General features: G+C 45.4%; 1 protein-coding gene across 1 annotated transcript in view; it reads left to right on the top strand.

Moving 5' to 3' along the window:
• LOC119395053 (phospholipid-transporting ATPase ABCA3-like) overlaps positions 1–26,067 on the top strand; it is a 263,150-nt gene that overhangs the window by 222,876 nt on the left and 14,207 nt on the right. The window contains exons 12-14 of the mRNA XM_049416073.1: positions 5,436–6,000; positions 17,372–17,580; positions 20,514–20,839. Of these exons, the coding sequence (XP_049272030.1) occupies positions 5,436–6,000; positions 17,372–17,580; positions 20,514–20,839 (1,100 nt within the window). The remainder of the gene's footprint in view (positions 1–5,435; positions 6,001–17,371; positions 17,581–20,513; positions 20,840–26,067) is intronic.

Raw genomic sequence — 26,067 nt, 5'->3', positions numbered from 1 at the left:
CAACCAGGGAGCCCTGGCAATGCCGTGAACAAGGTAACACTAATTTTATTCGAATTTATCAGTTACCTGAACGAAGAAAAAAAGTACCGAGGCGAACATGTTTCGTCAACAAGATTGGCATTGTGCTTTGGTTTAGAAATGACCGGCGCGCGCAAAAGCGTTTTTCAAGCTCAGTTCTTATTTCTCCGTGTAGTTTAGTTGCTTGTATGTATAAGATAGACTTGCAGAACAATATTATGATATATGCATTTTAAGACGGACGGCCGACGTCGCACACGCGCGAGAGATCATGAATGATCAATGTTACGTTGTCGGTGTTGTAGATCGACGAAAGAAATGATTTACGCATATAAATGTGTGTAAGCAGTGCAACGGACTCGGCTGCGTGCGTCCGCGGAAAATCAGTGCCCCCACACGAGACTCATCAGCGAAAAGATCCCAACCGGCATCCCTTTGCAAGTTTCGCAAGGCAGTGTGCGCCGAAGTACATAGTCTGCATGCCGCGTCTGCCCTTCGCTCTAGACCCCCTCATCCCTCCCCTTTTATTTTTCTGTTGCTTCCTTCGGTCAGCATGCGCTTCGAACACGCAGCAAAGAGTTACGTTGCCGTACAGTAGATGGAGCTCTTTGTTCAGTACATCATCGCACTCATCTTTCCGCTGATCGCGGGCTGTTCGCAATAGCGCACGGTTGTGCAACGCTGCCGTGGGATGCGAAAGCAAAGAGCGCAATATGTTAAAAAAGATATATCATTGAACGCGCACATATAAAGTTCCAAAAAAAGAAAAAAAAAAAACAGGACGATCATACTTTAGACCCGCGCGATAGATTACGACCACAAGGCATTATGAACAACAAGTGTGCAGTAAAATAGCATTGCTCGGGCCGCTTTCTTTGTACAGAGTTGAAACGCGCGATGAGTATTTTTGATTGGTTTGCGGCGCACCGCTCACGCACATGTCCATACCTTGTTTATTAGAAAAAAATCTTTGACACACGCTATTGCGAAGGGTGTAGAGATGCTGTGGCTCAAGAAATAAGCCGAGGAAAGCAGCACATGCAGCGTTGCACAGGTCGCGCAGAAACAACGTGGAATCGGCATGTGACGCGTGCATACCGGCAGTGGGAAATGAAATGGATATTTATTGCAGCGGAAGGTTACCTTAGAAGTTTTACAGTCACGTCTCCTGTGGAACGAACACTTTTCTTGAACGCCTACCTCAGATCGGAAGTGCACGCCACTAGAGAACAGCAGTTCGGCTTTGCGAAGCGGTGCGCCTCCTGCAGCTGCCGTCCGGATGAGTTTTTAAGCGCGCAGAACTCCGATATTGTATTCTCGTCGATTTGCGGTAGCACAGTGAGATGCTCTGACCCTTCGGCTCTGGTGTCGAAGAAAACGGCCGCATTTTCATTGTCAGAAAGCTCCGCCAACGACTGCTGCTCAACCTCTCCGTGATCTTTCCTTATGAAGCCGCTAGCAGACGATTCCGCGACAGCGCCCAACAGAAAACGGAGAAAGCGCCCAGTGTTGCCGGAGCGCCAAGCATTATAAATATCCCTTATTGGCGATAAGATCAAGTAATACGCAAGGAGGTAATAATCATTCTGGAGGGTGATTCCACGAGAGATCGAACATGCCTGTCCGGTCGCATTTTTTGTTTTGCCTGGATTTTTTATATGTTATGTGGGCACATTCAAAGTGCACGGAACTGAAAATTTTATTTCTAAGAAACGCTCCCAGCGCGGCAAAAAAATATTTGAAGGTGGCGGCGCGGGCGTCCTGTTTTTGCTCACTGCAATGTTTTCGCATTTCACGGCCAAATTTAGCGCGAACTATAAATGATGTGTCGAAAAATTTTTTTGCTGGTTTTAATACGCATTACTGTGAATTACATCCATGCTTTTTTTATGCCGTCCTCAAAAAGACGAAAATGTGAAAAAATGGCAAATACGGACGAAATCAAAAACGTGGGCTAAGTTTGAGGCGCCTTGGCGCCTTTGCTATTACAAACAGAAACTTGAAAACGATGTCAAATATAGAAAACAGCCTTCGCAACATTTATACCGAAGAATATTTTCCTACGAGCAGCGCAAAAAAAGAAAAAAATAGTTAAAGAAGCGAGTTTTTTCAAAAAAGCACATTTTCAAAAAAGAAAATAAAAAAAATCCGGTCTCAATTTTGACGACAATTTTTTATCGAAGAGCGCTTATGTCAATGAACACACGGTTTTATTATCATATGTCCTCATTCGCTTTGTTTACTGGATATAACTGGCCAAAATGACCCTTGCTGTCTGTGCTCACTTCAGTGCGACCGATGGTTGTTATCAGCTTGCATTGTGCGTAAATCTCAGTTTTAATTATTCTGCTGCAGTAAAACCTTGCTCTGGTGGCTTTTCGTCAAGAAAAATGTGTTCTCAGATTTTATTTGGTTCTAGCGTGTGCGAAAGTGGGCTGCTGCCGCCCTCTAAAGGGTGATTCCACGAGAGATCGAACATGCCTGTCCGGTCGATATTTTTGTTTTGCCTGGGTTTTTTATATGATATGTGGGCACATTCAAAGTGCACGGAACCGAAAATTTTATTTGCAAGAAACGCTCCCAGTGTGCCAAAAGAATATTTGAAGGTGGCGGCGCGGACCTTCTGTTTTTGTTCACTGCAATGTTTTCGGATTTCACGGCCGAATTTAACGCGAACTATAAATTATGTGTCGAAAATCTTTTGTTGGTTTTAATACGCATTACTGTGAATTATATCCATGCTTTTTTATGCCGTCCTCAAAAGGAAAGAAATGTGAAAAAAAATGACAAACCCGGTCCAAATCAACAAAATTTGCTAAGTTTGATGTGCCTTAGCGCCTTTCCTATTTCACACAGAAACTTCAAAACAGTGTCAAGTATTTCAAGGAGCCTTTGCAACATTTATGCGGAACATCGTTTTCCTACAGGAAGTGCAAAATAAGAAGAAAATAGTTAAAAAGCGAGTTTTTTTCAAAAAGTACATCTTCAAAAAGTACATCTTCAAAAAGAAAAAAAACTCAGGCCTCAATTTTGACAACATTTTTTTATCGAAGAGCGCTTATGTCAGTGAAAACACCGTGTTAATATGTATGTCCTAATTTGCTTTGTTCACGAGATTTAACGGGCCAGAATGACCCTTGCTGTGTGTGCTCACTTCAGTGCGATTGATAGTTGTCATCAGCTTGCATTGCACGTAAATCTAGTTTAAATTATTTTCCTGCAGTAAAACTTTGATCTGGTGCCTTGTCGTCAAGAAAAATGTATTCTCAAACTTTAATTGTGTCTAGCGTGTGCGGGGGTGGGCTTCTGCCGCTCTCTTAAGGGCTAACGCGTACTCAGTTTGCAGCTTACAACCTCAACTTACCCCGCCAGTATTCGCTAATCACAAGCACGCGAGACACCACGAGCATATGGTTTAGGGAACTTTGTCAAAACTCTCCTTGCACACAGAATAAAGCGTCTGTCTGCAGCGAAGGACAACTTAATCTGTAACTAAATGCCACAATCAGCAGGCTCGCTGTTATGCAGTTGTTTTCTCACTGCCTGCTTGCTTCCCTTCCATTACGTGCATTGTACGCTCTAACCATCTTCCCCATTCGACGCACCCTATGCCTAAACAACATTTGTAAAAAGTTAGCTCAATCATTTCGGAGCCGTTTATTTCACTTCCCGCTATCACATGTTTTCGGCGTCGCAGATAACATCTTCCTGTATCATCTCGACCTTTACCTCAGCGTTTCAACAGCAAGAAAACGTGCGGTGCGGCATGGTGGCCGAAGCTGCCCAATTGATGATGTTTTGTTGCCACTTTACTAAAGTGCTTTCCCACGTCGAGGACAGCAGAGGTCATTGGTGGCGCCAGACGGACATTACCCTTAGTTTTGACAATGAGTGTGGCCTACAAATTAATTATTACAGCCCAAAGTGGCTAGACGCCCTTAGTCATAAAATGTTAAACCGTGAGCAGTTCTGGAAACGCATTCATGACAGCTTCGCAGATGTGAGATAATTTGTGCGGCGCCGTTCAGTATAAACGTTTCGACTTGATCTATAGGTCTAGCTGTTCACTACACGCGATGCGCGCGGCCCATGGCTACGTATACGTCCGATTATTTACGCGTTCACAGAAAGAATATTGCTGAGGAAAACATTTTCGTTGCGCAAAATTTTTTTCTTTGCTCTTTTTGTTGTTGTCTACCTCCAGAAGATACTGTCATAGGCTGAGGATCTTCGCGACACCTGCGAAGTCTGCTTGCATTGTTTTGCGCTCCTCAAGGAAAACCTGTCTACAGCTAACCGCGATGAGGTAGACCAGGCATTTCTTCACGAAGAAGAAGTGATTGATATCTTGAACAGGCGCGCCCATCTTTCCTCAGATGATTGTAGGCGAGGTTGTCGGCTGCAAACTGTTTACAAGTTAGCCATTTAGAGGGCGGCAGCAGCCCACGTTTGCACACGCTAGACACAAATAAAATCTGAGAACACATTTTTCTTGACGAAGAGCCACCAGAGCAAGGTTTTACTGCAGCAGAATAATTAAAACTGAGATTTACGCACAATGCAAGCTGATAACAACCATCGGTCGCATGAAGTGAGCACAGACAGCAAAGGTCATTTTGGCCAGTTATATCTAGTAAACAAAGCAAATGAGGACATATGATATTAAAACCGTGTGTTCATTGACATAAGCGCTCTTCGATAAAAAATTGTCGTCAAAATTGAGACCGGAGTTTTTTTATTTTCTTTTTCGAAAATGTGCTTTTTTGAAAAAAAAACTCGCTTTTTAACTATTTTTTTCTTTTTTTGCGCTGCTCGTAGGAAAATGATCTTCGGTATAAATGTTTCGAAGGCTGTTTTCTATATTTGACATCGTTTTCAAGTTTCTGTTTGTAATAGCAAAGGCGCCAAGGCGCCTCAAACTTAGCCCACGTTTTTGATTTCGTCCGTATTTGCCATTTTTTCACATTTTCGTCTTTTTGAGGACGGCATAAAAAAAGCATGGATGTAATTCACAGTAATGCGTATTAAAACCAGCAAAAAAATTTTCGACACATCATTTATAGTTCGCGCTAAATTTGGCCGTGAAATGCGAAAACATTGCAGTGAGCAAAAACAGGAGGCCCGCGCCGCCACCTTCAAATATTTTTTTGGCGCGCTGGGAGCGTTTCTTGGAAATAAAATTTTCAGTTCCGTGCACTTTGAATGTGCCCACATAACATATAAAAAACCCAGGCAAAACAAAAAATGCGACCGGACAGGCATGTTCGATCTCTCGTGGAATCACCCTGGAGCGAAAGTTATGAAAACGAAGTTTTTCGAACGTGCTCTTAGTGTAAACGAGTTACCGCAATTTATATAAGAGGGATACTCACATCTTCCGGATTGGGCCATATTACCTGGTGTCTTGTATGCCGCAGGCTCTGGTTGCGTGGTACAACGTTCACTCGCGAAGGTCCGAGGCTCTATCCCTGCTGCTGCTACAGAACGCCGCTCTGCAGTTGGTCAGCGGCAACAGCGCGCAGCGCGTCGAGGCTGCGATCGAGTTCCTGCCAGGTGGTGCGTCTGTGAGCCCCGCCAACGTCTTTTCCTGGCTCTCTGATGTTGAGCTGAAGTTGAGCGGCGCCACGTTCGTTCCTATATCGCTAGGACTTTTCAGCGCCGCCGCGGCACTGTTCCCGGCAATTGACGAGGCTGATGGCGGTCGGATTATGCAGCGCATGTCTGGAGTGCCCGGTGCCCTTTACTGGCTGTCCAACATTTTCTGGGACTACACGGTGCTGTACATGCTGTACATGCTCATACTGGCACCCATGGTGGTCATCTGGGGATTCGGCGACAGTTTCGAGTTCTGGGTTTCCGTCATACTTCTGTTTGCCGTCTACGGGTGGGCAGCCATACCGCTCGCCTATGTCCTGTCGCAGATGACGGGACCTAGACCAGCGAGAGCCTTCGCTCTGGCGGTCATCGTTAAGTGCGTCTTCGGTGAGTAAGCAAAAAGAAGCAGGCTCGTCCGTACGTAAAGAATGGCCAGCGCACAAAACACAACGGAGGAGTAATTAAACGGCACAAGCGCAGTGTTTCATACTTTGCGCTTGGGTTTTCTGGGGTGCGGTACATAGAAGTCGACCTTTTATCTCTAAACATAAATGTTAGCGGCCGCGTACTGCTACGTAGGCGAAAAGAACAATACTTGTTTCCTCAAATTACCAAACAAACGAGGGAGGAAAAGCTCCGAATTCAGAAATTATGCAGTCTACTTCAGTGCCGGAATCGAGGGAAAAGAGGACCTGCAGACAACGCGCTTCACCGCAGTTTTCAGCACCAATAGAAAGAGAGCTTTTTGTTGTTTCCTCAAAAACTAGCTAATACCCACATGGGGGTTGGTCACACTGTAGGTTAGTAAGGAATATGCATAAGCGAAGAACTGCATGAAGCAAACATGACGAGTAATTAACCACTAAAAAGGAACAATGTCACATCATGTAAACAAATTATATGTAGAAAATTGTCATTAACAAGAGAATGGAATAATTTTACTCAACAAAATCGCCCACAATGTCACATTTCTTTGAGCCGCAACGCAGTTACCAGTTCTAGTTACTTCATTCCGGATTTTATTCATACTCAGTTCGTTTTGCGAATTTTTCATTTATTCATTCGAGTCATTCCTTAATTTATTAACTCATCGTGCTATACGCAGTACATAAGTCTTTAAAGAAGAGGATATCCTGTAAGTGTACGTTTTACATTTTTACGACATTACTTGTAGCTTTAGTAAATATTGTAATCCGCGATTTCTGTGTACTTAAATAAAGGTCTCTAGATACGCCGTTCCCTTTCTTCACGTATTTGCCAGCATCCGAGAGTGCAATGCGTTGTCTAGGAGGAGCACTGTATTGTCAGGAAACGTAGCTCCAAAAGTACTTTTCGCACCATGTGACCATTCCTGGTGTAGACAACCAGCTTGCTGTTTTTAATTAAGCTGTCCTGCTGTTACAGCCAAGCTGTCAATGGCTAGGATCCGGGATTTCGTGGCGTCCGCGTGGAAAAACCCCTATTCCCGTCTAGGGAGCAATGGAAGAACTAATGTGTGTAGAGAGAGAGAGAATAAACTCTATTGGAAGAATTAGAGTATACGTGCTAATCCCGGGTGGAGCTATCTTGTAGAGCCCCACTGGCCACGTGTATCGAAGCATATCGAAGCATTAAAGCGGGACTTACGCCCTCTGTGGTGTGGCGCAAGAAACTAGTGAATTAGAGTGAGAAAATATTTGTTGCCAGTGCTGGGGCTTGAACCCGGGCCCCTACGCGGCAAAGGCAATATCCTAATCACGGCAGACTACAAATCCACGCTTGCAAAATGTGCAAATATCTGAATCACATGAATGCCTTTAATTTTATACCACGTGGTTAGGACTCTCGAATGGCGATAAAGAGGGCAGCAATGGGAATGTCAACACCGCCAGCGAGCGCTTCGGTACAGCAGCAAACAATAATAAAATTATGAAAAAAAAGGTCCTAGGGCTTTCATGTCTTGATACAATGCGGCTTGTATTGTATGAAAAACATGTCTTTCTAGCAATGCACTTTTGTTTAGAAGTAAAGACGACTTTAAGGAAATAAGGGAAAGCTTGGTCTTGGTAAGCTGACTCTCCCACATTGCTGCAGTGCAGCCTATTCATAACCTCAACGGCGGTGTCGCTACCGATATGCCGCGGTAGACCCTGCACAGTAATTTGAACATGACGTCCACAACGTGGACTATCTAGCCTCTATCAAGTGCTGCGTCAGGCCTTTCGGGAAGAAGGATGCCCGCACTTACCACCTTGGCAAGGAGTGGAGCTGCCAAACACTTCCGAATATTACAAGCACAAAGATGCCGAACAAAGAGGACGGGGAAGAGCCTCCCGTCGCAGCTCCATCTGTAAAGCATCTGACGGGTAATTCGAAGGTAGTGAGTACGGATCGCACCGACGGAAAGGGTGCTTTTTGCCCACTTCAGTCGCAAGTAATTTACTCACGTATGATATGCTAGAACGCTCGAAGAAGCCTTCTAACTAGCGATTCATTTCGGTTTGTCATAGTTACTGCACCAGAGTTAAAGAAAATAACGTCGCCAATGCGTTCCTTGGCTTAATTGTCTGTTGCGTTTGTTTGATTGTGTCTAACAAAGACACAAGCCCCTGGAAGAATATTAAGGCAGGTTCGCACTATTGGTGCCAAGCCTGAAGGAAATGCAGAGCTGGGCGGCCTTCCTTGCTTCTCCTTATCTTTCTCTGTCTCACATTCTCTCAGTTTTTTCTATCTCTTTTTTTTGTCTCTGTTTATTCCTATTTCTTTCTTTGTCTGTATTTCTTTATTTTTCTCGCTCTTTCTATATTTCTTTCTTTCTCTTTCTTTCTCCCTCCCTCTCTATTTGTTGCTTCCTCATTCGTTCCAACTCCTTCTTTCTCTCTACATTTTTTCTCTCTTTCTTTGGTTTTCTCTCTTTATCTATTTCTTTCACTTTCTCTCTATCTTTTTTTGTCTCTCTCCCCTTAATTTCTTTCTCTTTCGTTATTTAAAATGTTTTCTATCTTTGTTTCTATCTCTCTGTACTGGTTCTCTCGCCCATCAGAGTTATTGCATCCCACGCCGGACAAATCGGCGCACGTGTTCTGAGAGCGAATCAGAAGTTAAGAAGAGGACGAAGAGGAAGAAGAGAGCACGTGTCGGTTCATGATGGTGATCATTTTTTTAGCGAATAATAGATTTTCTCCAAGCTTAAAGAGCTCCACATTTCAGGAAATCCCCTTCCTTAAGTAGAAAACAGCGCTACGAGACGGGACAAAGAAAGGGCACAAACACGGCGCTGACTATCAACCAAATGTGCTTTTATTCCACCAGTCCGCATATTTATACTCCACCGTGACTAAAGAAAGCATAACAAAAACACCAGAAAAAACCGGTCAGCCTGCGCAATGGCAAAAAAAATTTTTTATCTCGATAGAAATTTTATCTCCTTCGGAAGCAGTGAAATCGAGGGGAGGCTAACACATGCCTCGCCGCCTTTACAAATGTGATACGCTTCAGAAACGAGACGCGCACGTTCGTCATAATACTTTGATAGGAAACTCGTATCTTTAAAAGATGGCTGGCAGCCGCATTCATTGCAATGAATGGACAGTTGACTGTCTTTTGCTTGTGCCCTTTGTTTGTGCCCTTTCTTTGTCCCGTCTCGTAGCGCTGTTTTCTACTTGAAGTCATGCACCAACCAGCCCAAATCCGTACCCTACTGCAGTCCCCTTCCTTAATTGAAGGTTATAGTGGGTGTCTTTTACGGGCTCGTTTTATTGCCGCCTGTTGACCTTATCGAACGTTTATGCCAGTATACCTCTGCATCACGCACAAGGAGATGTTTTGAGCAAAAAGGCTTCATCCGTAAAAGACATTCGCCCGCGGACACGCGACATAAGACGATCTTCTTTTCAGAAGCAGTCTTTTCTGGGAACGGAGTTCGTAAATTTTATTTACGGTCGAAAATGTTTAGCCTCGAAACCAATGAACGCCAGTAATTATCAGCTGATGAAAAAAATTAGGCAAATGTGTAATTGTTCAGTCACCTAGGTTCATCATAAAAAATGGTCACTTAGTAGAAGGAGCGTTGCGGACTGCCAGTGAGCGATAGTGTCCACCAAAACTTCTTGTGCAAGCGATGTCAATTCGGAGGTTATCTAGACTAATTGACGGCGCAATACACAACTTAAGCTTGACTTTGAAAAAAAGGGGTGAAGCACGTAGAGAAGGGGGTTTCAGCTCCACCAACGTGAAACCTGTGGATGGGCGAAGCATGCAGTGTGCGCCGGTGTTTCCCACAGCAAAACCACTCCTAATGGGCAATGAGAGATAGAAGAAAGATTAGACATAGAGACCCGCAGTCACCATTTAGTTAACGCGCATGCTGCCAATCTTTATTTTCGACTACGCACAAGAGAGATCTCCCACCGGAACTACATTGCAGGCCAAGGTCCAGTGTCTATATGCACGGGGTGGCCGGTGAACGATTGTGTAGGGAGAGCAGTCGGTTTTAGGGGCGAAGCTCCTTAAGGCGGCACCCGTTCGTCCCTCGTAGTAGTGCCAGTAGTGCGTAACCAGTCGTAACGCTAGTACCAGATCTTGACCTCCAGGGTGGTGCCGGTGGGAGATCTTTCCTGTGCGTTGTTGAACAATAAAAAATTCGCAGCGTGCGCGTTAACTAAAAGCCGAATTCTTCTGTCTCTCATTCCCCATTAGCAGCCATTGGCATGTTCCAGTAGGAAACGTTAGTAGAAGTAGAAGTGTAAGCGTTAGCTAAAAGCCGACTTCTTCTGTGTCTCATTCCCATTAGCAGCCATTGTTTACCTCGAATGTAGTGCCTGGTGAGATTTCTCCTGTGCGTGATTAAACAATAAAAATTTTGTTCAAAACGCCGTTGATTGATGAAATAAACCAACGAAAGACGCCAGATGTTTTGTAAAAGCAAAACGAAAGAACGCCAGATGTTTCTAAAGCAAAACGAAAAGACGCCAGCTGCTTAACAAAAGACGCCAGATGTTTTCTAAAGCAATGGTTTTCTAAACAATGAAAATTCACAGCGTACATGTAAAATTAAAGTGAGCTGCAAGTCGTCATAACTCATCAAGCCTTTAGTATAAACGCGCCCGATCTCACGTCGGTGATGATGTACTGGGCAGAATTCACGGAAGAATCACGGTTTACCGATGAACCTCCGCAGCTTCGCCCACTCATCATCATTCACTCCGTGGATATGCTGTGATTTTTTTCAATCAAGAAACTCGCTAGCGGACGCTGCCTGCGTCGGCGTTGTCTCTCGCGGGCGAGGGCGCGTTCTGGTTCCTCGCGAGCTCGTAGTTCAGCATTCATCTCAAAAAGAGCGTTTGCATAGTCAACGCGCGCCGTTCGCTCTCGCCACACGGCGAGCGCCGAGGCGGTTGCGCCCTCTCTTGCGCTCAAGGAAATTGACCGTCCCGACAGCAGACGACGATGCATGCACGATGCATGCCGACACGCCGAGACAATAAGGTGCTTCGCCTCAAAAATATATTCCACGGCTTGTAGAAGGTGCAGTAAACTTAGCGTTGCTCATTTTCGTATTTTACGGACGCGTTTCGGTACCGCCATACTGGTCTGTTAACCTTGCCGTGTTTTATCTTGAACAACTAAGCGAATAGTGTTACGGTGGGTGTATACACATGAAAACTGTTCGGTTGGTGCATTCGGCGTTTCCTGACTTTATCAGTTCGCGTCAGGGGATACACAAATAAGAAAACAATCGGGCCCATATGCCCTACGTAACATAGTTTATACTCTCGTAGGCATGTTCAGTGGGTCGAGGATGCTTACGCTTCGCACGCGGCACAGAGTTCAGAAACGGCGCGCACATTTCACAATCAGGTGCAAAATTTGCTTGAAAATATTGTCATACTGTAATGTTTTAAATAATACTTCAGGATATGTCAGTTTGTTTTGACCTTACAAAAGGAAGGCGCGACAACAAAGCTCGGACATGAAGGGCAGGATGAGTGCCACTTGTCCTGTTCATGTCCCAGCTTTCTTGTCGTGCCCTCTTTTTCTATATGATATGTACCAACTAGCCCGGGAGCGGGTATTAGAAAATTACTTTGATCGGTTCTATCTCGAATGCCAGCGCCACGAGTTCGGTTGCGTATGGAGAACCAGCAATGGAGTTCTCACGGACCTGCAGCGCCGCCCTGTCCGGCACTGCCGGAAGCAATTGGGTAGATAGTAGTGATGCAGAACTATCAGTAAATTGACTATCGATAGCATGGATAGCTTTTTTTAAATATCGATAGTGTAAACGAACTATCGATAGTACTGCTATCGACAAACTATCCATAGTCCAATCGGTGGTGCCATCGCTAATATTACTAGCGATATTACTGCCACGCTTGTTCATTGTTTTATTTTGATGTAGTTGGGTTTCACCCAAAAAGACGGTTCGCAGCGTTTGACGCAGACCGCGCCTGAATGTTCGAGAAGCTTCGCAATTGTTTGAGATCATTTTGTTGTGATTACGCGCCGGACGTGAATAGATAAATTTAATTAAGAGCTTACGCCAGTACCAGCGATAACGCTGGAAGGTTCGATGACTGATGTATAGCAGACGAAACGTTCCACCGATTATCAGATTACTCGACGGCCAGCGACTGTTCTTGCCGCTATCAATGCGCAGCGTGTATCGCTTGTATTTTGAGTTTTGATTTTCTGGCCACAAGTTCGCCCAATAAAAGAGCTTCGTATTTCCCAGTCTTTCTGCAGCATTCTTTACCCTCACAAACACGTGACAAACTATCCATAGTGGTGCGAATAATGATGCTCTTGATGGCTGGTCATATTGCCAAAATATTTGTGATAGCCTGCTACCAGCTTCGCTTAATTTATGAGCAATTTTTTGGCGAGGGAAATAAATTATTTCCCCAGTGAAAATGGCGGAGTATGTCCATCAATAAATTCATACGCACAAGCAGCCACTTACACCTTAAAATTAACAAACTTAGTTCTTGATAATTCTTTTATTTTGAAATCATAAAATGCAATATAAGCTTGAAGCAGCGCAGTTCCACCACATGTAACGGCTTCCTTTCCCCTACAGATTAACAGTTTGACTTTATGATCATGTGTCAGCAAAGTGCTCTGGTGAAGAACACAAGCATGTCAACTTTCTTGCCCTTCAGCCTGCTCCTCCGGCTTCACTATGTACCACGCGCGCAGGGAAGCATGTTTACGCTGCAATGAGTTCACGCTGTGGATTTCATGCTATCGATAGAACTTACTATCGATAGCGCTACCGATAGTTTCTTTACCATTGATAGTTCGATAATGACTCAGCTATCGATAGTATCGATAGTACCATCGATAGTTCTGCATCACTACTCAATAGATAAATAGAAGTGGCTGCTAACGTGAACCATGCCGCCGCGCGCGGCGATGACCCGAGAAAAAAAAACAAGAAAGCTTCGAACCCGGCCGTATTGTTGTGTTTATGAATGCCACAATAAGGATCGCTTTAATATTTCAAAAAAAAAATGGAGATTATAGATGGCTCCCTCGGGGTCGCTTTCCACGGAAGGACATTGATTGACATTCCGTAAAACACCCCAAATAATATTTTACTTAAAGCTGGTCTTGAAAAAGTTCAAGCAAGCGCATGACAGCCTAGGCTATGTAAAGATCACGCTGAACATTACTCATTTTTTAGTTAATTCTAATGCATACCTTCCTGGATAGCTTACAAAACGATGACTTCTAGAAAAACCGTCCCTACTGTGCGTTCCATTACTGATCACGCACACCATACATGTCAACAACACACGGAAGCATCGCCATATTCCTCAACGGATTTTTTTCTTTCCAAATATCAGGCTTAGATGACGGCCGACCGCATGTTTGCAAACGGTCTGTAGACGGCGGCGTACCGCTACGACATTTGCACTTCCGCTGACACCGGCCTTGCATATGCATGTTGCCTGCAACACTTTACCATGCTTTCCCTTCAGCTTGAAAAAAATGTTACAAGAAAATTACATACGAACACTTAGCGGGCACACACTGTTGAAAACGTCATAAAGGAAAACGTGTAGTCAGCAGCTTCTGTAACAGAATATTTGTACAATGCTGTGACTACCAATTACTAAAAGCGGTCTGCTCGCTCAAAACAGCTGTCACAGGGCCCAATGCTACCTGAGTGATAACTCATACACTAATTTTATTTGAAAGCCGTCGCATAAAGAGCACACTGCATGCCGCGTCGAGCTTTGCGTGCCTGTAGCACACATGCCTGTAACTTTACGGCGTACAATGCTTGACACTTTAACGAAAGGTCAAAATCACTGTCTCTACTCAAAAAAGTGTCTTACACGTCGCAGATATATATCGCATGGGGCAGCCTTCATCCATTCGACACCACACTCTCGCGAAGGTACCCATCCTCGCACACGACACTGTTGAAGACTAGCGGCGAATAATCGGAAGCATCACTGCTAGCGCTCTGCGTCACGATGCAGGGAAGTGTCTCTTTCTTCGCTAGCCGTGTGCACGTACTTCTCTTACACACTCTATGTTGAGCGTACCAAAGGTCCTGCAAAACGACGCATATCGAGCAAAAACAGGCTGCCGCGGTGGTGTGAAGTGACGTTCAGCATGCTTTGCAACGTGGTCTCGTACACCTCGCAAGCGGCCCTTCCCAGCTAGATCTTCTCAGCTTCTCAGTCGGATTGCCAGGGTGGCGCATCGTATGAATTTTAGGCGCGCCACTTGAACTGCACTGTTTTACTATCAGGAAGGAAACGCCAAAAAATTGGGGGACCCTTAAGCTTCCCCTTGAAGAGCTGAACGCGATAGCGAAATCCGGCCCCTAGTGCGCACTTCAACCGCCAAATGTGTACATATTAATGTGCGTTGTTACTCACACACACACACGCACACAGACACACACACGCGCGAGCTATGTATCTATAGCAATGGTACAGGTTTTCGATCTAAAACACTTCCCTGTGCTAGAGTCGAGACATATTTCTCACAATGCCTCGCAGGTGGCAGAAAATTATCTAACGTTTGCTGTTTGCTTGATCAACGCCTCCTCTACAATGAGTTGGCTTGATGTGTTTTTCGCTAGGTGGACATATCCGTCCACTTGTGGAGCTGTCTGAAAGTTCGTGTGTGTTTTTAGCGGCGATGGCTGCACTATCCCGGCTTTTTTCGAAGCATGGCGTCGCGCAAGAAACGTTGCTTGGTGGCCTCGCCAATGCGCCTACAAATCGCCGAATGGGCTCATTTTCGTCGTGACACCAGCCCAACACAATGCGTTAAGGAGACTCCTTCCACTACATGGCATTTATGTCGTGTTTTTTTCCGGAGCAGTTGCAAGTATCATGGGGGCTTTGTGGTAGGACACCTGCTTGCCACGCAAACGGCCCGGGTTCGATCCTCCATGAGACCAAAGTTTTTTATTGTTTATTTTATTTGCATCTTTCTCGATTTTTCGGTCACGGACTATTTTTCGCTCACAAGCGACGTAGCGACGTCGACACCGACGGCGGCATTTCTGCGAAACGAGCTCTCTAATGCTATCGTGTTAAAAAATATCATCGTCGGCGCCCTGTATCTGCTGCGCAGCGCCAGTTGATTAACATTAAAAAAGAATTATTTTATTTTCGTAAATGCCTGCGTACGTAAAAAAGTTTTTGCGTGCTCGTGCGACAGAGGTATAGATTCTATTCCTCTATATAAATCACTCAACGAATGACATAAGCATGCTGCGCTTTGCTCCTTGAACTCGACTGTTTAAGTCGCGTCCCTTGGCCATAATATTAGTTTCTTGTTTTCACGTCGGCGAAATTCACAGATTCCAAGGTGTTTAACAGTTCAGGTACGCTAGGCATGAACTTGAACGTCTGAGCTCGTCGCATTGCACCGAGGCAATCTAACCAGCAGCTGTCAGTGCCCCTAGCAAGCGACAAGGTAAACTTACGGGTTTCCGCGTCAGAGAACGATGGCTGATAAGCGAAGCACAAGGAAGTTGCGTGCCGTTAGCACAGTACTGCGAGATTTGGAAAAGAAATATCGCAGGGAAAAAGCATACTGGAAAATATTCTCAGTGTGACAACTAGGGCAAATGTATCTAGCGTTTAAGCAGCAAGTCCATTAAGGGAATATTTCTCGGATACTGCAAGCTACAACCCTAGTGACGCATTGCAAAAGCTGGTCGTCTTTAGCTCATTTACTGTAGCAAACACCATAAGATGGGACCCTGATTGAAATTGAGGTCATAGCAATAAACGAAAAAAAAAATGTGTGCTTGCTTGTTTTGGCGTCATAGATGTACAAATGAAGTAGGTGCCGTGCTACAAGTTCCGTTTTACCAGAAATATTGAACAGAACTTTTGCAACCGGTTTATTTTCTGGCTGCCTAGAGATTGCTTCATATCCATTCTATACGCAAGATTGGAGATGACGCAAGATTGGAGATGAATATGTCACTGCTAAATATTCGTTAATATCTGATCATCATGTCTTGACCAAAGTAATTGAGATAGCACTGAAGAAGAAATTGGAAAGGTATTTGGCAAGCTTAAGAAAACACATGAAAGCCATACGGCTTTCAGGTGTGCAAATCGCCAGGACTGTCCTTGCTCAGAGCAAAATACGATATTAGATGCAATCTTGAAGACAGACTGTACACGTTAGCATTTCGCGTCGATTTCTACAAAACATTTCTTTCTGTTCATCACCATATATAATGGACTAAACTGGAATAACACGGAGTACGTAACATTGTTTTAAATTCGTTAAGTGCCATATAAAAAGCACCTGTGTGCTTCTATAAATTGAGAAGTCTCCAAAAATAGAAGAGAAACACGGAGTTCTGGAATGATATATCCTGGGTCTAAAGTTGTGTAAACCTTATACAAATGACTTGTGTGACATTCCGCTATCTGCAAATAGAGCTACGCATGAACACGGCACCAAAGCGTTTCAAGCAGGTGCCACATCTCATGAACTACAAGAAGTTGAATTACTGTGCAAAAATGCTATCACCTTGGAAAAGCGCAAAAAATAGCAGTTTCACAATAATAAAGCAAGGCATATTATTACCACACCTAATTTCGGGTGCAGGTACAAGCCTTTTTGAATTTCGTACCATAGCGGCTGAAAAAAAAAACAAACAAATGCAATGCTTTATGAAAAACAGCCCTAACATATGTTACCCTACTGCATTTCAGCGAATGCAACAACTTCATGAAAACATGATCAATGGCCAAATATATTGTAGTACAAAGACAGCCGCATTTTAATGCGATAGCGTTAAAGTGCACGCGTCGAAAAACTTCCACTGTCGACGCCGGCGGCTGTATAGGCGGCGTTGCCAGTGAGCCAAAACGTGATGATGAATGCAAATAATAAGATCCTGGGTCCGAGCCGCAATCGAGCCCAGGGCTTCTGCTTGGCATTAAGCTGTTCTACCACAGAGCCAGGCAGTGCTTCGAGCTGTATCGAAAAAAAAACTGTATAGGCATCTTCTAGTGCCTGGATAACCATTACGATTATCTAGTTATGAGTGAAGGTACTAAGAAACTGATAGTGCAACCTCCAAGACATTTCGGCGCATGTTCGCTTGTAATTTACCTTCATAAAATTGACTGAGGTGAGCGTTCAATTAGATGATCTCATTTATTGAATATTTCGTTGAAACTTTGGCTCAAGAGTTGCTCTTACTCGCGGAATGTAGGAACACTTCAGGTGTCAAACGATCTGTGAATGTCAGCGGCGCCGGTGCTGCCTTTCTCTGTCACAGGTGTTCTGGCTGTGTTGTACGTGATCCGGCTTCACCTGACGTACTACCTGAGCGAAGAGGAATCGCTCAGCCGGAACGTCCTCGAGATGATCACCACCGCCACCCGCATGCTGCCGACGGTCTCTATATCGTGGGGGCTAGGCCGAGCCATGTGGCTGACGTCTCTCAACGATCTCTGCCACATGGACAACGAGGCGGACTTCATGCAGGTCAGAGCGCGCTCGCATCTCAGCCCCGCTTGTGGCCCACGCGTCAGGTGTGGTGTTTTCTACATACTGACGGCGATTACTTGAAGACAATCGCTGCCGATATCTGTGTGGTATTTAAAATATTTTATGCCATTACAGCTGTCACTTTCAATGGTGCGCTGAAACGGCGCCAAAGACAGTGGCAGAAAGAGATAAAAACGTCGCAGGGCATCTGATGCATTAACCTACGACGACTCGAAGGAGAAATCCTCCTACTTATCGCCCTATTAGATGCGTAGCAGCTCTTTGACTAGCTTGTGACGTGCGGCAACGCGCTTCCCTCGGCGCAGGTGTTGGAGCGGTGCCAAGTAGGTCACGCCGCAGCTGGGCGTGACGTCATGCACCCCTCGCACGCTACATATATATATATATATATATATATATATATATATATATATATATATATATATATATATATATATATATATATATATATATATATACCGGGTGTCCCAGCTATCTTTAGCCAAGAGTTAAAAAATACTGTATTATAGGCAGGTGAGTGAAATCAGTTGCAAATTGCTGACAGCCAGCTTGCGCACTACAGACAAATTTTTGTTTTGTAATTAACTAATTTGTTAATTAGGACAATTAAACAAAATTGCTAAATATTGACTTTAGGCGAGAAATGCAGATTGCAAACTTCGAGGGCGTCTTCAGAAACCCCAATTGCATTATTTGCGATAAAGAAGGTCTCACGTATACCATTTTGTCCAAGCTGCAAAGAAAGCCCGCGAAATACAAGAACAACCGCGTGACTAGCGCGCGCGCGCGCCGCGAGAATGCTGCCCTCAGCCGTGGTTTGAGCGAACGAAATCACCTGCGGCCGCGACTCGCCCGCTCCGTTGCAGCGGTAGGCCGATACGTGGGCGGTGGTGTCTTGGCCCGTTGCCAGCCAGTTGGCGCGCGTGACGATGCAAGTTGTAGCAAGCGCGGGCCAAGAAACCACCTTTAACTTCGCGGCCTACCGCTGCAACGGAGACAGCGAGTCGCGGTCGCAGGTGATTTCGTTCGCTCAAACCACGGCTGAGGGCAGAATTCTCGCGGCGCGCGCGCGCGCTGGTCACGCGGTTGTTCTTGTATTTCGCGGGCTTTCTTTGCAGCTTGGAAAAAATGGTATACGTGAGACCTTCTTTGTCGCAAATAATGCAATTGGGGTTTCTGAAGACGCTCTCGAAGTTTGCAAGCTGCATTTCTCGCCTAAAGTCAATATTTAGCAATTTAGTTAAATCGTCTTAATTAACAAATTAGTTAATTACAAAACAAAAAATTGTCTGTAGTGCGCAAGGTGGCTGTCAGCAATTTGCAACTGATTTCACTCGCCTGCCTCAAATATTGTATTTTTTAACCCTTGGCTAAAGATAGCTGGGACACCCGGTATATACATACATATATTGTGCATGACGGCGGCGACGGGGACGGACAAAAAACAGCCGAGACTGTCCATAAAATTGCAATTGCAATAAAAGGAAAACGAATATACCTAAAGGAATGCTGAAGTGGTTTTCAGTCGATTACCTTCCCCCGTCTTCCTAAAGCTCTCTGCGCCACAGGTGGTGTTGCACTGTCCCATGATGTACGCCTTTCCCCAAGCGACGATGTTTTGTGACTAGGGCTTCATATGTCCTGATCGCGCCATAGATTTCGGCGACCTGTGGCGTAACGATGATGTCACATGTTTAATATCATACGGCTCAGCTGAGAATCTTGTCTTACGTCATCCGAGTTTGCTACCATTGGTGTTGTCGCCGACGGTGACTTTTCACGTTGGATGAGGCATATACGCCTTTCACTTTAATACGATCGAAAGACATATTTTAGAGGTTGGAGACCTTCGGTACGCAGGCGTGCGGTGCTCTATCGCTGTAATTAAAAAAAGCGGGGAATCAATTATTTACTGCTTATGCAGGGCACGATATGACTACGTAAGACGCGGTGGTCGAGGGCTCCGGAAATTTCGACAACCTGGGATTCTTTAACGCGCACCTAAGTATAAGCACACGGAGCTCTAGCATGTTACTTCCATCAAAATGCAGGCTGCGCGGCCGGGATTCAATCCCGCGACCTTCGAGTAAGCTGTCGAGCACCATAACCACTAGATCACCACGATGGGTGATTTGTGCAAATGAAGCGTCCATTACTCGAGAACCACGCTTGTGGGGGGTTATTCAAAACTTGTGCACTGAAATGTTCTTGCAGCTGTCAAAATTTTACTCCAAGGCTCTGCGTTCTATATAGCGAACACTTGTCTAGCGGTGGCGTGGCAGGCTGTTAATTCTGCGCACCATTGTGGAATATGTGTTGCGTACTGTTCCCATAGAATCTTTTCTTGGTGCGACTTTAAAAGAATATTTGTGTTCTTCTGTGTTTTCATCGTGAGAGGCTATGCACGGTATGGTGCATTTTGTCATTCTTTTCCTTTATAGTGCATGACCCTTAATGCGTAGCACCATGGAACACTGAGGTGTTGGCGAGCTTAATACGTTAGAAAAAAAAGTTTGCGAAGGGATCTTGTTTTCCGATGCAGTGTTTCTCTAGTGTGAGAGACGAATGGTCGTATTGCGGCTCGTAAAGACCGTCGCCGTGCGTTAGGACCCTTGATACTCTCTGATGACAGGAAACAAGAGAGAAGCGCAGAAAAGAAGATAATTGCTGAATTGAAGTCAGAATACAAGCAAAAATGGAAACGTGAATTTCTGTGCCACTTGGTTCATGTCTGAAGCGAAAAAAAAAAACGAGTGATAACCTAGACGCAGGATAGCGACTGGGTGTGTGCGCCTCTTCCTGGATCTGACCAGACCAGAAGGAGGCCCACACACACACTCGATGTCCTGCGTATTCGTTTTCCCTGGCTTTTTTCGCTTCAGCCAAGGAAAGCGTTCGCTTCCACCCAGGCCTGCCGTATCCTAAACGCCACAGAGTCACCCATGCATCTAGTGCGGCGCTTCTGGTTCCTGGTGCGCTGCTGCAACGAACGGCTGACATGCATGGCCGGTGTCCACAAATGCTCGCTGCCTAATGCCCGCCTGCTCACGTGGAATCCGCACTCGGTTTGGCCCGAGGTTGCCAGCCTCCTGCTCACGGGCCTGATCTGCCTGGCCACGCTGTGCTTCATGGAAACTAACGTGTGGCGGCTGCTTCGTCGTATGTGCGGCTACCAGCCACACCTCTACATTACGCGCGCGCCGCAGTGCGATCTTCGGGAAAGCGAGAAGCAGCGGTGAGTGGTTTAGGTTCGGCGTTCGTCGGGCCTCGCTACAATATGCGCATCACCATGTGGTACATGCGCGTCACCTATATGGTACATTAACTAACAAGCAGACAGCTTTAAATGTTATCTAAGATGACTTTTTTTACTATGTACACTAGCAACATTGTCGATAGTTATCCTGCTTTTATTGTAAATGCTAATTTATTTTTCGTGATGAGAAAATTTTATACAGTGCTTTGTCAATCCATAAAATGTGTTTCGTATGTGTAAAGGGTGTCGTATGTCGGCATGGCATAGCTTATGGCTCCCGACACATACGAAACTGTCGCACACACTATGCATTCCACTGCGGAAAATTGGCAGCCACGTCTACCGGCGAGGGCTTGATGTATACATGTCTCGCTTGTGAGTTCTCGTGTCTGGAAGCTGGTGGTCAGCCTCTCAAAGCGACAGTTAACTGTGCACAAAACGAATGTGCGCACCATCATCGTGGTAACGAAATGAACTTGCCCACAAATAAAGACTGTAGGCATCTACGAACGAGTGAGAGTTGACACACGCTACGCCAGCTTTACCGGCGCCATCGTCTATGATCCAGAAGCCCTAGTGCACGTGACCGACGCGCTTTGACAATGGTCAGCAGTACTGATGTTCTGTGCTGAAACGTAAAACTTGTGTGCAGAAGTGTTAGTGTCGCCCGTATTACAAGGTATTGTAAGAACAGAGCGCGCGGAAAATGGAGGTTAAAATTATTAGTATATTAAGCCTCTCGACTGCAATGTATCTGTGGAGCGTCGGAAATACGCGTCAGAACTTTCTTACTGAAAATGTAAACGTTTACTGAAAAACACATCAGTGCAAGCGATCATAAAGGGCAGACTGCCATATTACTGGAAATCCGTGTGGAAATGTCACATGCAGTCCAGTGCTCGTCAATTTTTGGAGCTTCCAAAGTATACTGATTTTCCCCCGCCGTGCGTGCTCTCAGCGAGTGACATTTGCAAATCAAACGCTTCTATGCAATCTAATACCAGAAGTGTTCAAATGAAAAGGTACGAAACGACTCTGGGGGTACAAATGACGACTTTATTCAAGGTGTACACTATGTGCCTGATCACAACGATCCCTGACGAACGATCCGAAGGACTCCTTGTTACCATAATTCATGTGACCATGACGAGACGCAGTCCTTCACAGCGTCCTTGAGTTTGTCGTACGACTTGAAGCGCTTCCCTTTCAGATGTTTTTGCAGGGGACCAGATACATGGAAGTCACAGCCGATGAATAGTGGCCAATTTAACACCTTCCGCTGTCAGAAATCGGATAACGCGTCGCTACCCCTTACTCGTCACTCTTTGCGTAGTGAACGCCATCGTGTCCTCACACGCACTGCCGCGTCAATTGGACGGCACTCTTTATAAGAGCCTCTGCTCTCTCCTGCGCACGCGGGCGCCCCCGCATGCTCCGATCCACGGCAGAGACTCCGATCGCAAACTTGGATGTCTCGCTACGCTCTCTCATAGCGGCATAGGCATCTATGTTAATGGTCATGTTAGGACATTTCCTATCTTTTCATTTGAACACCCCTTGTATATCCGCAGTTTAGCTACAGCGGTTCAAAGCATCTCTATGAATGTATTATCAGCTACCTTAAATGGACGCAGGATCCCTATGTCGACCTCTAGAGTTGCGCTGATCAATATAAGGTACATCGCGGCGTTCAACAGTGGTGTATTGTTTATTTAGCATAAGACATAAGACATGTATTGAATACAAAAAACACTTTTTGGGAACAACAAATTTGTTAAAGGGCCCCTACCGAAGTTATCTCTAGTAAAAAAATCGCCCGCATCTTCCCGCGGGGGAACTCGAGTAAATGCGTCGCAGAGTGGTGGGGGTATCGCGTGAATGTTGCGTTATTGAGTATGGTTTGGGAATGCTTAATTGTTACACGATGCGCACACCAAGTATGACTTGAACGGCTCCAGCGTGCACGAAGTTCCGGGTCTGCAGCTCGCTTCAAACGCTTGCGTTCAGCGTCGTATGCTCGTCTCTTCGCAGCCTTGTCTTCTGCGTTGCTCGCTGTTGTTGACGCCGACGACGGTGAGGGTGGGGTAACGTTGCCTTCAACGAGTGGTGGGACGCTGATTGAAGGTACTGTCGCTTCCATTGCATCTACACGAGTGAAGCAAAGCGTCAAGTCAAGCGAAAGCCAAGTAAAGACGCCCTTGACTGAATTCCGAACGCGTGCTCCGCCGCTTATATACACACCGCCCGCGTTCGAGGGAGGGAAGGAGGGAGGGAGGGAGAGGGAGGGCTTGCTGCCGGCACGAGACGAGCCGAGCATGCGTAGTTGGGGTGTGGACGGCGCCGCCGACGCCGCAGGTGTGACTAAGAAACGCTCCGCATTCAAAAAACATCTATAGCAGCTACAGAAGTGTCTGAAGGACAACAAACAAGTGCAGTACAAGACAAAATTTCAGACAGATTGCAAATTTTTCCAGCAATGATTAATACTGAAACGCATCTTTAATGCTGCATAGATGCGTTTACGGCCAGAGCTTGACGACAAAGTGAATATAAGTGACACTCGTCCATAGGCACCCGGAGCAGATGACCGGAAGTGAGCGCGCGAAGTGCAACGAACAGCAGCGATTTGGTCAAATCACTTAGAACCTTCAAAGATCGCGTTGCTGACCAAGCCAATTTGATTGTCTTGACCTCGCTCGAGAATCTTACACAATATACATTCAGTCTTCCGGCAAGAATCGCGGCTCCAGCTATGGCGCGTCCTTTGGGTTTATTTATTGGATTTACGTTTGCCGTACCTGAACCTTTAAAAACATGAATGTGCCTATTGTACACTGTTATAAGTTTATTATATATATTATCTTCTCTTAGTGAGGCAATTTAATTACGCAGCATAAAAATAACGAACAAATTGTACCGCAAGGAGGCAACGCCACACGTTCGTCGCATCACGTGAAATTATTTTACACTGTGTGCAACTGCGTTAGACAACTTAGTGAAGCGCTGAGCTGCAGTTTCTGTGTAAATGTAGAGCTGCAACTGCAATAGCAAATGGCCCCAAGGTGCTAACCAACGGGTAGTCAAATGCTGGAACCTGCGCTGTAGGGGCGTAGCCTGAAATGTTTTTCAGAAGGCGGAGGGGGGCGGGAGTGGTTCAACCACCTTGTATGCATGTTCCTGCGTGTTTTTGTATGTACATAGACACATACGAAACTAAAAAAAATACGGGGAGGATGAATCCACCAAACACCCCCCTCCCCTCCCCTGATTACGCCACTGCTGTGCATACGCCATCGTCGCTATGCTAAAGAAATGCTTCAAACCGAGAGAGCCTCTTGTAAGTTCGGGAACGCCTGCAATTGCAAGGAATCGCGAACCCGCTGCCACTTGCGTGCTCTTGATCCGTGATACCTGCGCAATGACTGCGAAGTAACCTTCAGAGAGAGCACTGCGCTGCGCAACTTAAATGAAAATATTGCGACCCCACACACCATTTCCGCATAAAAGCCAGCGGTGGTATTTAGCGCAGCCGCTCTGCAGCCGAAGTTACAGCAGCAGAACCAAACACGTGCGCGTCAAGTGAAAACTACCCCAAACCAAACATTTTTTACTAATACGGTTTCGGCCAATATAGCGAGAAAATATACTCGGAAAATATCTTGGCAGAGTGTGCGCTTGCTGGCTTCTTGGCGTAATGCATGTGCAGTGGCGAGAAAGAGAGGGTAAGAGCATGACCCGAAGGGCTGCGGCGGATTACTTGGGACTCGAGAAATCAGTCGACACCAGACAGCTGCTCCAAATAACCTGTTATGCACTCGCCGTGGCATGGCAGCTATTCAGTACAACTTCAGAATTATTCGCGGCACTCCTTTCAATGTCTGTAAATCAATTAACCGAAAAGTTTTAATGGTTTGCATCCATTAAATGAAAGGTATACATTGCTGTTTAATGATCGTTTTGTGGGACACTTGTCATCGACTAATCGATTAGTCGTTCATCGACGTGACATCACTACACCCGCAACATAACGGCCCGAAGGCTCAGATTCTTCAGATGGCACCACACTTGAAACACATTTTGTAAAGAGGCCGAGTATTGATGGGAAGAAAGAGCACACTGTTCAGAGGATTCTCTGTAGGGGATACAGAGGTACAGACGTCAATACAGAAGAAGAATGGTGCATTGTAATAACGAACCAGCACACATTAGCGATCCGAATTTTACAGGAGAGCAGTTATGCTCGACGTTTTCATTTTGTCGCAGAGAGAAAACTATGATCATCATGAACCGGTACGCGCTCTCTTCGTCATCTTCCTGTCCTGCTTCGCTCCCACGAAAAGTGCGCCCATTTGTGGCCTGGAATGCAATAGCTCTGATTGGCGAGAGAACAAGTACAGAGAGATACAGAGAGAAAGACAGAGAGAGAAAAAAAAGAAAGAGAAAAAGAGAGAGAGAGAAATTCTTGGCGTTGCGACATACGAACCCGCGTACCCACGACTCGAAGGCGAGCATCGTAACCAGTAGGCTATCAAGGCACACTAGCAGAGCATGGCATAGCCTTAGCAAGGGTGTGGCAAAGTATAGTGTAGTATAGTATAGTATAGTATAGTATAGTATAGTATAGTATAGTATAGTATAGTATAGTATAGTATAGTATAGTATAGTATAGTATAGTATAGTATAGTATAGTATAGTATAGTATAGTATAGTAGAGCAAGGGTGTGGCAAAGGAAAGTGAGCGTGAGAAGGAAGAGAAGATGAGTACAGAGATAGAGAGAGAAAAATATGGAAACAAACATATAAAAGATAGGAAAAAAGAGAGCAAGCATATTGATGCACAGTATACTATAGCTAATATAATAGTAATTATATGATTGTTTTATATTAATTTAAGCTTCCAAAACCACGCTATTATTATGAGAGACGCTGTAGTGGTGTTCTCCGAATATTTTGGCCACCTGGGGTTCATTAACGAGCACCTAAGTCTAAGTACGCCGGCATCAAGCATTTACGCCTCTATCTAAAATGCAGCCGCCACGGCCGGGATTCGATTCCGCGACCTGCGGGTCAGCAGTCCACCGTGGCGGGTATATGGTATAGCATGGGTTGGGAAGGAAAGAGAGGTGAGAGGGTAAATGCATAGCCAAGCTAAGACCAGCTGGGTGGTCACCAGCTCTGCTCTGACACAGGCTTGCGCGATGTAGTGG

This window comes from Rhipicephalus sanguineus, chromosome 5 (assembly GCF_013339695.2).
Source record: "Rhipicephalus sanguineus isolate Rsan-2018 chromosome 5, BIME_Rsan_1.4, whole genome shotgun sequence".
NCBI classification, from domain to species: domain Eukaryota; kingdom Metazoa; phylum Arthropoda; class Arachnida; order Ixodida; family Ixodidae; genus Rhipicephalus; species Rhipicephalus sanguineus.
This window is presented reverse-complemented; position numbering and strand designations above follow the sequence as displayed.